General features: G+C 46.4%; 1 protein-coding gene across 2 annotated transcripts in view; it reads left to right on the top strand.

Moving 5' to 3' along the window:
- The window catches only part of CAMK1D (calcium/calmodulin dependent protein kinase ID), a 262,311-nt gene that overhangs the window by 242,767 nt on the left and 7,191 nt on the right, over positions 1 to 12,353 (top strand). The window contains exons 9-11 of one of the 2 annotated variants that reach the window (XM_025202300.1): positions 5,601 to 5,688; positions 7,319 to 7,457; positions 11,305 to 12,347. In XM_025202300.1, the coding sequence (XP_025058085.1) occupies positions 5,601 to 5,688; positions 7,319 to 7,457; positions 11,305 to 11,426 (349 nt within the window). In that variant the 3' untranslated portion in view covers positions 11,427 to 12,347. Of the gene's footprint in view, positions 1 to 5,600; positions 5,689 to 7,318; positions 7,458 to 11,304; positions 12,348 to 12,353 lie in introns of those variants that run through there. The other variant, XM_025202299.1, reaches the window with a different exon arrangement.

Below are 12,353 nucleotides of genomic sequence, written 5' to 3'. Positions count from 1 at the left end.
GCAGGAGGAGCAGAGGATGCCACACTTTCTGTTCTGCCACATAGTGCGGGGGCTTGACCCCCACCCCAGTGCTGTGTCAGGCAGTAGCGCTGCTCCCCCGCTATCAAATTTCCAAACCCTTGAGGAGCTGTGGGTCCTCTGGGCTAAATTGGAGGTTGACCCTGGTGCATGGGGTCGGGTGGAGGTAGCACAGGCTGCCAGGTCCCAGTCTCAGTACACAGGGGCAGCACTGGACCCCAGTCCCAGTACATGGGAGCAGCCCCAGGACCTAATCCCAGTGTGCAGGGGCAGCTGAAGCCCCGTGGGCCTGATCCTGGCAGAGCCAAAAGCTTGAGTACCACTGACCCAGTGGTTGTGACCATCTCCTGGGAGGTGGGAGATACAGGTTTAATTAATCTCAGGCTGAGGAGGACCCAGAACCCACATTTCCCACTTCTGGGGACCACTGGACTGTTTACGTAGAGGGTGGGTGTCATCACCGTGGGCTGTGTCTTTGTGCTTCGTGCTGAAGTCATCGCTGTTGGTATGAGGTAGGATCATAGGAAAATGGGGCTGGGAGGGACCTTGTGAGGTCATCTTGTTCAGCCCCGTGCTCAAGGCAGGATCATCCCAGACTGAGCCATCCCAGCCAAGTGTCTGTCTAACCTACTCTTGAAAATTTCCAGGGATGGAGTTGCCACAACTTCTCTTGGCAGCCTGTTCCAACGCTTGACCACCATCAGAGTCAGAGCATTCTTCCTAATCATCTACCCAAATTTCCTCTGCTGCTGTTTGAGGCCATTGCTCCTGGTCCCGTCCCCTACAGCCACAGAGAAAAATCAATCTCCGTCCTCTTTATAATCTCCCTTCAGGGATTTGAAGACTGTCATCAAAGCCTTCCTCAGCCTTCTTTTCTTCAGACTAAGTAATCATTTTTAGGATTGATGTTGGGAGGTACTCAGAGATAGCACATTTGGGAGAGGTTTGTACCAAAGTCAGATAAACCAGAGCTGGGAGGTATTCTGTTTCCTGATTTTTCTTATTCCTATCCAGAATTTGGGGGTCTGTTGGAGATCCACTGGACCTCTGGAAATTGTATTAGTGCCACTGAGTGTTTATGGTGCGCCAGGATGTACTACCCAGCTAATAACTTCCCTCAAGCGAAGGAAAATTGTTTATAAAGAGCTCTGTTCTCAGACAACGTTGTTTGAAGTGTGAAAAGGCTCCCTGAAGGGGACTGGTGCTGTTTACAATATTCAATCAGTCTCTTATCTGGCTCATCCCTGCACTCTGTTTATTTTGGAGCATTGCTGGTGCTGTATGTGTGTGTGTATCTATAATATATACATAACCAGAACAGTTACGCTCCTTCAGCATTATCCATCACAGCTAATGCCATGTTTCCTGTCATCATACCGAGGAGTATTTCCAAGTACGAGTTGGCCAGCAGAAGGTTTGAATTGGCTGTCTTCAGTAAGCATGAAGGTTCTGAAAATAATACCAGATGAAAGGGTCTAACTGCTATTGCGGGCAGGGAAGACGCAGAGCCAAAGGAACATATGCTTTGCAGTATGTTAGCGAAGAATGATCCAAAAGGGAACGAATGTGTTTTGTCTTCGTTGGAAGTTCCTTCAAAGCTTGAGAGCACTAGAGCGAGAGAGATTATAGAAAGCAAACTGAGCCCAGGTAGGTGGGTGAAATAAATTGATTTAGATAAAATAACAGTACATCTGCACTTCAGCAACAGTGCATCCCTGCTAAGATGTTCCTCCTTGTGCTCCACCTCCACTCCCATTCACATCCTCCAAACCTGGAAATGCATCACTGAGTCCACTCTGGGATATCCTTCCAGGGCTGCTGTTCAGATCTCAGCCTGCCTGAGAGCAACTGCTAAGAACAGCTCCAGAGCAGCTGGGCCAGTTTATGTCCAGGTTTAGAGCATGCAGACAGGAGTGGGTCTGCAGGATGTTGGAGTGTGCTCAGGAATGTCCTGGGTATCACGACTGTGGCTTAGACCTGCCGTAAGACTTGATCATGAAATAAGATTCCTTTTGCAAGTTCAGTGCCCCATTCTGTTATCTGTGCCTTGCGATGTGTAGTCCCATATAATATGTGTCAGTGGAATTACTCATGGAGGAAGGTGCCATTCATTAAGAAGGCCGTCAGAATCTGGCATGGGTGCACAGTCCTGCAAGACTGAGCACTCTCTGCACACACTGGACTTGTCTATACATGGTCCTTTTAAGTGGGATTAGCCTAAAATTGCCATTTTTAAGGCCCATTAAGGGCACATGTCCACATATGCATGCCATTAATCCACCCCAAAATGGTGGTTTTAGGCTAAGCCTACCTAAATTTAATACCGGCTTAAAGCAAGTACCAAATTTACGATGGCATAATTAAGTCACGTTAGTCCACAAGTAGATGCTTAATGGCATTAACATGGTATGCGTCAATGGATGCGCGCTGTGTTAATGTGCATTAGCGTGGCTAAACATGGGCTAATGCGACTTAACTAATGCCAGCCTAAATTTAATACACATTAGCACATCTACATGTAGACGCATCCTAAATTGCCTTAATGCACCTTAAACAAAGGTGTGGCAAGGTTAATGCACCTTAAACAAAGGTGCATTAAGGTTAGGAGCACATAACTACATGTGTAGACAGGCCCATTGTGAGTTTAGCACCTTGGAAGATCAGGCCCTGAGCTCTTAAGAAAAATGGCAGACTTGCTGGAGCCTTGCCTGTTTCCACAAAACAAGCTTCTGCCTGCAACCCTGTGAGTGGGCTCCTTACCTGACCCCTGTAGGAAGAGTTCACTCTTCCAGGCTCATGCTGTCCCCAACCTTTGCTCTAAAAATGTCAACAGAGATTTCAGTTCATACCACTTAGAACATGGACCCTTATCTACTCACAACTGGACTAAAGACAAGCGCGATGCCACGGTCCATCCAAACGCTGTCATGCTTTAAAATCTCTCAGTCACTGCAAACCAATAACCCAGCATTGAAAGCTTAAATCCAGGGTGTCAAACTCATCTAGCCACACGGCCGCCCCCCTGCTCTCACCTGCAGGGTCAATGGGACACCACTGGGGGCTAGATTATGGGGCTCTGGGGGCCAGTTTCAGCCTACGGACCATGTTTGATACCCTTAGCTTAAGCCAATCAGTTCCCACACAGTTGCATGTGATGCTCAGCACACTGTAAGATCATGCTTTATTCCAGAATGGGTTTTATTTTTTAACCTAAGATTTTTTTGTTCCTGAACAGTGCAGTGCATGAGTAGTTGAGATCCTCCAGATGGAAGGTACTATGTAGGCACACAGTGGTAGTGGTATTGCAGTTATATTATTCTAGTCTGAGTTAATCACTCAAAATAGTTGCATGTGCTCTTAAAAATATCTTAGAGCAGTGGTTCTCAACCTTTTTTAGACTCAAGGCCTCCTTCAAAAATGCCAGCTCTTAGCTTTCATCCATTTTTTGACTGTGGAAAAATAATAGAGCAATTCTTCTGTTGCAAAGAACTCAGAAAGACCACAGCAGGGCAGAGTGTTTTGGACCCTCTGGATTCCTATTTGACATCTCTGGGTTTATCTTGTGAACCATGTGTAAGTGTTTGCACGCATGGCAATGCTAATATTGTACTGTACCCTTTAAAGTGATCTCATGGTACCCAAAGGTGTTGTTGCACCTTGGTTGAGAATTGCTGCCTTAGATTTTTCTATGGGCCTCCTCATTATGGTGGCTGAGGACCTTACACTCTTAAGTAATCTTCCCGGGAAGGTAGGGAAGTATTGGTAACCTGATTTTACAGAAAAGCACAGAAAGACAGAGGGCTAAATCCTATTTCACTTTTACACCCTCAAGTAGCACTTACCTAACTGTGTAAATGCAGCTTTGGGCACCTTTGCAGTCTTTGAGTTCCTTCTGCACTTGCATAGTTATAGTCACCTCGTGGTTCCCTTTTGAACATGCTCAGAAGGCTGCACACTACACTTCATCTATTTTGGAGCAGAATAGGATGGAATAAGATCACCTGCGTGCACAAATCATGTTGTGCCAATCCCAGAATTCAATCAGAGAAAAACCATGACTGGAAGTAAACTCCCCTCCTTTTTGACCAATAAATTCACCTTGCCTGGGCAGCTGCAGATCTGCTTTCTAGGTCCCTTTCACAGAGAGAAGGGGTTTGAACCTGCATCTCAGCACAGTGCACTAACCACCCAGCCAATGCCAGCAGCCTTCTTCTTGAAGCTGATCCCCTGGGAGGCCAAGAGAGGAAGACACATGGGACCAGGAGCAAAAGAGCAAGCAGTGGGGATGGGGGCTCTGTTTGGTGGGTATGGCCCTGGTAGGGAGGGGGCCCTAGTGTCAGATCCATCCTCCCTCTGTTTATCCAATGTATATTAAATGGAAGGTGCAGAAAAGCCACCAGGGGATTTCACAACTTTGCTTTTCCCTGATTATCAGTTACTAGACTAAAAATGTGGTCTCTCATTCTTTGTTCATTGATTTGCTCCAGTTTGCACATTTGAGCTTTATCACATGGCACTCAGTGGTCCCAGCTTGTACCTTGTCAGTAAACTGTACCTTTGCACAAGAGACTTTCTTCTTGGGTGCACCATGTGCTTGACATTTCTGGATGACTTTGCCGAGCAGTTTGCAGTCCCCTTCGGGCTCTCACTGGGGAAGTATTTTCTCTCTCTAATGTCTCCGGGTCTGTCAGATGCATCAGTGTGAAAGTTATCACCCTCTCCGGTTTCTCTGCAACGTCATTTGGCTTCCAAGAAACTTGGGGAGTGTTACAACTTGCTCCCTCACGTTTCTGCCACATTCCCTTGCTAGAGGAGAGGCCTTTGCTTCCTGACTGCGGTCGCATTACGTGGGCGAGGGGTGCAAAGAATGTGTCCCTGACAGATGACATAAAAACCACCGGCTTCTACGGTTACTGCTAGAGCAATCCTCCAATGCAATCACTTGGACTGCAGCAGGGTCGAATTTGTCCCTTTCTGCAAAAATGAATTATTGGCATGAGAGCTGGAACATTTTTTTAAGACTGTGTTTTGTTGAGGTTGAGCTATCTTGTGGAGCCTGTAGTCAGAGAATCCATGTATCTGCTTTGTTGTAAATGTACATTCGTTATGGCAAACAGCTATGTATGGTTCAGCGTGGCACGAAAATCTCCAAGACAAACATAATTCAGACAGGTTGGAGTGTTTTGGAAACTGCTGCCTATCTTGAGGCTAAAGCTAGTCTCAACATGTTGATGTTAAAACTGAAGCTGTGGAAGAAAAAGAAGTGGAGTGATTTCAGATAGGACTGTAAGGATGATAGAAAGCAGCCACACACCCACAGAGGTCAAACTTGTTTGCAACTGTCAGACCAACAGACCTTGTCTGCGCTAGATTTTATTGCCCCAGATTTTCTCGCGTTGCTGCCAGCAGTGACAACAGTGGGAAATTTGAGGCAAAAAGCCCAATGCATATGAGGCCGTCATTTCACTGCATAAACCATCGTGCTTCACACACTGGTCCCCTCTGATGACTTTTATACAGTGAGAGGCATGAGAGACTATTTTAGAGCAAAGCATTTTTTTAATAGGATGTTTTTGTTTCAGGATTGCTGGTGACACCGCCCTCAGTAAAAATATCCATGAGTCAGTCAGCGCTCAGATCCGAAAGAACTTTGCAAAAAGCAAATGGAGAGTAAGTGACTTTTGCACGGGGGTTACACTGGGAAGCACGAACTAGAGGTGCACCGATATATCAGTTGCATATCGGATCCACACCAAAAAAAGGGAAATTTATATTATTGGCTATCAGGTTTTTTTGGCTGTTGTAGCCGATAATGTTCTCCTATACATATAATTAATTATGCCTTTTGATTGGGGCCCCTGGACACTTGGGTTCCCTCTTGCCTATGAGGTCAGGGCCCCTGGATGCCTGGGTTCCTTCAGGAAATGGCAGGTTTCCCCTTGCAGGTGGGCAGCATTCTAGCCTGCAAGGGGTCCTGCTTGGGGCTGCAGAAGTGGGACGCAGGGGGTGCTTCCCATGTGCACATGGCCGGGAATACAGCCAGGCAGCATGGAGAGCAGCTCCATGCAGGTAAGTCTGTGGAGGGAAAGGGACATGGGGGAGGGAAGTGGGCATGGGGGAGGAGGGGAGCAGATTGAGGCCCCCATGGTGAGGGATGGAGTGGGGAAGGGGCTGAGGCTGGGGCTGGGACTAGTGGCACTGTCCAGCTAGGGCAGTGCATGGGACCCAGGGCTGGGGCAGGGATCAGGACAAAGCCATGGGAGGCTTGTCCGGGGGCCCTCAGGGGTGGCTCCCCACCATTGTGCACACCCGCTGGGGGTGGGGCATGTGGCCCCCCCCGGATTTGTGCACGGGGTGGATGCAGGATGCTTGCTGTGGGCTCAGGGCTTTCTGCTCTGCCTTTTCCCTGGGAGCCCCGCACTGGCTGTGTACCCCCTGCCCACACAGCAGCAGTGGGGGTAGCGAGTTGTGTCCCTGCTGCTGGGTGGGCAGGGGGGACGTGGCCAGCGCAGGGCTCCTGGAGTAAAAGGCAGCAGAGCAGAAAGCCCTGAGCCCACAGCAGGCAGCCTACATCTGCCCTCACCCCACTTGGCTCTGCCACACTTAAAAGTGTCCCGGAGCTTTAGTTCAAGCACCCCTGCTGCCATTGTTAAGTGCTGGGACACTGATACATATGACCTGAGAGGCTGCTGGGGCATGCCAGAAAAAAAGGGTTTATTTATGTCAGTACATTTTTAAGTACTGACAGAAATAAACCTTTCTTTTCTTTGGCACGCTCCATCAGCCTCCAGCATCACATGTAACCAAATCAGTTATTGGATCGGTATCGGCCAATATGGCTGGTTAATAAGTGGCTATCGGTATTGGCCAAGAAAATCTTTATCAGTGCACCTCTAGCACTAATAAAAACAGCTGCTGCATTGCTGTACATTCAGCGTCTACAGCCATCAAATTGGGGCTCAGCAATTTAGGCAGTCATACTACTCGTGTTTATAGGTGTGATGGACACCGAGGACTGAACCTGGTGTGTGCACAATTAAAAGCATGAGCTGGTATAATTGGAGCTGAAGAGGCAACACTGCAGTTGAGAGCTGTGGCAGCTCATATCCTTTGTCAGTTGGCACAGAGGGGCCCACGGTGGGCTCCTAAGCTCTCCTCAATGGGAGTAAAAGATATAAGCTCAAGACCTGAGAGAGTCTTTCCAGTTTCCAAAACAGAAACTTGTGAAATCATAATAGCAATTGCGAATAAACAGAATAAAATCAACAACCGAGTGATCCTGTGCTTTTTTCTTTTCCAGCAAGCGTTCAACGCCACAGCAGTCGTGAGACACATGAGAAGGTTACATCTCGGCAGTAGCCTGGACAGTTCAAACGCAGGTGTGTCAAACACCCTCAGCCTGACCAACCCACGATCCGACGGAACAGCCAGGAAAGATTGTGAGTACACGAGAGCGGAGCAAGGCTGTGGCCCACTCCTAACTGGGAACTGCCCATCAGTCCGCAGTCACCCTGTGTAGATCAAGCCTGCATATATTTAGGCAAGGGCTGTCCAACTTCCAGGCAGCTAGGAGCCAAATGGCCCTGAGAGCCACAGACTGCGTGGCCAGCTGGGTATCCCCATCTCCCTCCGCACACTGGGTGGGTTGCCCAATGCCAGCCCCCTCCTAGCTCCTTTGTACTGGTAGACCCAACTGGGAGAGGAGTGGTGACTAGGTGGGGGATTGTGGGCCGTCTGTTAACCTTTTGGGGGTTGCCAGGTGCACAGCCTAGACTTAAGCCATTTGAGGGTAGGCTGGATCAGAGTTCATGTTGCTTTTCCCATCAACCTGTGGCAGCCTAACAGATTTGACAATACAGTGTTTTCTCTTTGAGACAAGTGCTACAATCCTTACTTTGACTGACTTCATCATCACGGGTGTTTCACATAAGGACTGTAACTAGGCTGAGCTGTTCTTTGTCCAGAGGACTGTGACCCAAACTTTTCTGTCAAAATTGCTTTTCCGTAGAGAACTGGCTTTTCAATGTCACATGTTCTTTTGCAGAAAGTGTCTGCTGGCAAATGTTGGCTTTCCGCTGGAGAAAAAAACAAACCCCAGAAAGCAAAAAAAAATGGGTTTTTGGTGGGGGGTGGGTGAGAGGTTAAATAGAAATCAAAAACTTTTCAAATGAAAATATTTTATTTGGTTATTTTGTTTTTAAAGACAAGTCAAATTTTCTGTGTAAGTTTGTTTAATTTTCGCTTATATTTTTCATGGGAGTCACCCCTCCGTGCCAGTCCCCTCTCAAATGTCTACTGTGGCTGAGAAGCCAGAATCAGTCCTTGAATCCTGGGGCCAAATTCAGCTCCTGTGTAAGCAGGCATAGTCCCATTTACTTTAACAGAAGTTGAACCCTCCTACACCAAAATCAGATCTGGCCCAGTGAGTTGCTTATTGTACAGTATCTCAGCATCTGAGGAAGCAAGCTGCTACCTATGAAAGCGTATGGGTTGTTGATTTAGTTAGTCTATAAGGTACAAGTCTATCCTGCCTTCCGTTGTACATTAGACGTGAGGCTTTCAGAGCTGCCTAGTGAATTTGAACTCTTGGCCTATATGTTCTTCTGAACACCAGGGAAGGAGGGAGAGTGGCAGAGGCATCTTTTAGAAGATTGCATCTGTGATGCTTTCTTCCCAGTGAAATCCATTTTATCCAGGCTTCTTGAGTGTTTATTGTCTTCCCCCCACCCTACCCCTGTGTTTGGAGGGTTTCTCCTATCATAAAATGTCAATTAAAAATGGGGAGATGTAAGCTTACCTATTAGATAAACTCCTGTTAGATTGAGCGTTAAGCTGTGGAACAGACTAGGTATGCTAATAGCTTATTAAACTGACACTTCCTGCACAGGTTCACTGGTGGTTTAATTGGCTTTTCCTACAGCACCGTGCAATGGTGTTTGGTTCGCTCGACTGAGGTTGTATTTGCTGACCGAAGTATATTGCATTAAAAACCTGCTTGCCAGGAATAGTCCAGTACAGATCCTCCAGCAGTTTCCAGGAAAGCAGGGCTCTTTCTCCAGTGGCCTTCTTGGATCACACAACTGTTGCCTCCATATGAGTGACGTGATGCCAGATTGCTTCTGCTGGGGACCTAGATCGTCCTTGCCAGAGGTGGCAGTCAGCAGCCCAGTGCTGGAGACAGCCTGGATGAAAATTTGATTCTGAGAACAGCTTGTGAATGTGGGGCCTGCCGTACAGCCAGAGCTGCAGAAGGCTGATCTCTCACTGCCTCTGATCTCAAGTAGTTTTTATTAGTATAATGGAGAATCTCTTGGTTTAAGGAAAGGAGACCAAGAACAAAACCCACATACACTGGTCCAAGTGCTCAGATGTGCCCATGCAGTATCTAGTGCTTGAATGCTGCAGAATGATGTTAAGAGTGGCCAGATATGCTGAGCTGGGTATTTTTAATGTTATCTGGATCTTAAAGTAGAAAATAACTGCTGGATTCCTCAGCATGCACCAAACCCAAGGAGAAAGCTCGTTAGCAAGAACTTCCATTTTTTGGAAGAAATCAGTTAAGCAGAAGAGTTAGGGGAGACTACTGCAGCTGATGCCAAAGACCCTAGAGAGATATCTGGAGATCCTGGTCTGCAAAACAGTTACAACAAAGGAAAATAAGAGAGGGTTTACCATGCTTTCTAGTGTACTAGGCACTTTTTATTTCCTGAAAGGGAGGTGTAAATTAAGGTGTGCTACATCCTGAAGCTCAGTAATGGAAAATAACTGAAATCATTGTAATTAAGGCTGACCAAAATTCAGTTGAATTTATGTTAAAAACCTTTTCCTCACAATATTATACTTTTGGGGAGGCTTGTTTTTTTTTTTTTACAGAGGTGCCTCTTATACACTGGGAAATAGGATATGCATCAGATACATGTAAATCAACTATTTGTTGGGAAAGGGAATATCTCTGAGGGTCCCTTTCCTGCCTGCTCCTTTCTCATTAGTTTATATGGGAAAATAAGTTACTGTAAAGGCAAAGTACTGGGCAGGTGTAAATCGATGCAAATGACTCATCTCTGGTCCCACACTCAGTGACAAAAGATCACATAAGTCCTCCCTGAATCACAGGCTTGGGGCTGGGGCCGGCTCTTGCTTGCCCTCCTGTGCTGCAGGAGTAACTCCATTGAAGTGAATGCTTCTCACTCCAAGAGGAAAACGTGGGCTGTTTTTTTCCAACTTCAGTTCATTGCCTCACAATGAAACCCCATCAATCTCTCTTCGGCTTACTGACTGGTCTTGCATCAAACAATGCCTCCATAGTCAAGTCGCTGTTGGAGTTCTGCACAGGTTCTGTTGTGCCCTAACTATTTTCCACCATGTCATATAGCGGGGGATGGAAGCCAAAGAAATCTGGTACATGGTTATACAGATGCCACGATTCAGCCTTGAGAAGGACTTGTTTACAGTCACGTCAGGACAGAACAGGCATGGTGGTTAGTCCCTATCTTCTGATAACTGGTGGTAGCACTCAAAGGAGCAAGCAGCTGTGAATTAACAGCAGCTTACAGAAAGCAACTGCTGCCACTATTAAAAGATTTGATACTCCATGATCCCTTTACTAGTAAATTTAATGCTGGCACAAATTATACCAGCCGCCTGCAATGATTTAGTATGATTTAATAACTAATGATCCTGTAAGTGTTTCAGCACAGCTGTTTCAAACTCACAGAAGGTGGTGGACATGATATTAGCCTGAGACTATGTTTTGCCAAGATATATCCTAGTTATCTTATACTTGTGTGAAAAGAGTAGGTCAGATTAGAGGTGATGTGTTAAAACTGCATACAGTACACATCAGTAAGCATGTGTGTTCAAGTCTAAGTAAGTCTGGCCATTTCCAGAGCACAGCTCCTGTTCTCAGTGTTGCACACCTGTTTGCAGTGTAAGACAATTCTGCGCTGAGCCAGTCACAAGAAGACTGCCATGTGGGCCTCTGGCTGTCAGCATCTGTAGTCACCATCAGAGTTTGATTAAGAAACTACTCTATGATCCATGCCTAAAACTCCCACTGGCGTCCATAGGAGGAGCTGCATATGAAAAAGGGGAATGAATAGGTCCCTGCTGGATTCATCACTGTGGGAAGGATAGAAAACCACGCAGCTTGTTGTTCTTCCACAAGCTGTTCCTTTGCTTTGTGGAAGGCTTTTAGGGAAACACTGTTTGGAAATCAGTGGTATGTTCGCATTCATTCCTTGCTCATTCTACCCACTTGCTCATCAGTGTTTCTGGCTTTCCTTTTAGGTATGTCCCCATCCACTCTCTGTAGTTTTGTTTCATCTGCTTCTTCAGGCATTTCTGCAGTAGGAGGAGAACGGAGACCCAGACCGACCACAGTAACAACAGTGCACACAGGCAGCAAGTGACCAGCGTAGGAGCGTAGAGACAGAAGCGGCATGTGGGCAGGCATATCTACTCCGAGCGATCTCATCTTGCATTGTGCACTCAACGAAGGACTAGAAGAAAGAAGATTTTTTTATGGCCATATTTTATACTGCAATTCTGAAATGTTTCATTTATCACAAACTGCAATGACTCCGTGGGGGGATGGATCTTTACAGTCTCTGGTGCTGTATATATGAGTCTAGCAATGTTAAACCTAATGGACACTCATTCTTTTCTCCAGTGATTTACTCTCTTCTTAGTGTAGGTAACAGTATCTGTTGTATTTTTTTTAAACTAAAAAGTCTCAACTGGATTATTTAAATAGAGAGGATTTTTGAGCATTCGTTTTTTTTTCTTTTAACCAGTACTTCCAGTCACATCCCTCCTTCCCATTTGTTGAGGGATAGATAATTTGTGTAGGTAAAAAAGTATATTAACCTTACCAAATGGGGGGGTTTCCAAGGCATGCCATTTCTAATACTAGGACTGGGTTTGGCAGCACTGTTATTTCTTATACAAAACCAAACTGCTTTCCCTCCCCTTCTTCTTACAGTAAGGACAGCCACCTTGCAGTGAGTTCAATGGGGAGAATTCCTCCTGTTTTGACCCACTGCATGCCTGCTCTTAGCCCACAGCAATCAGAAACTAAACTATGGTACTTTAGCCTTGCTTGACTGAGGGGCAATTTGGTCTGATTTATTTTCACTTACTGTGAAGTAAGAGCTGGCTCCTGGATAGTAACCACAAAGCAGTTGATGTATTATACACCCCCGCTCCCTTTTAACTCTCTGTAATTTGTTCACGTCTGTGGAGACCATGCTGAGGGTTAGTGGCAACCAGCTGGAAAACAGCTCCTCAATGGCCTGATTCAGCATGTAGTGCTGTGAACCTGCAGCATCCATAGACTT

Source organism: Alligator sinensis, unplaced genomic scaffold, assembly GCF_000455745.1.
Source record: "Alligator sinensis unplaced genomic scaffold, ASM45574v1 scaffold1216_1, whole genome shotgun sequence".
NCBI classification, from domain to species: Eukaryota; Metazoa; Chordata; order Crocodylia; family Alligatoridae; genus Alligator; species Alligator sinensis.
This window is presented reverse-complemented; position numbering and strand designations above follow the sequence as displayed.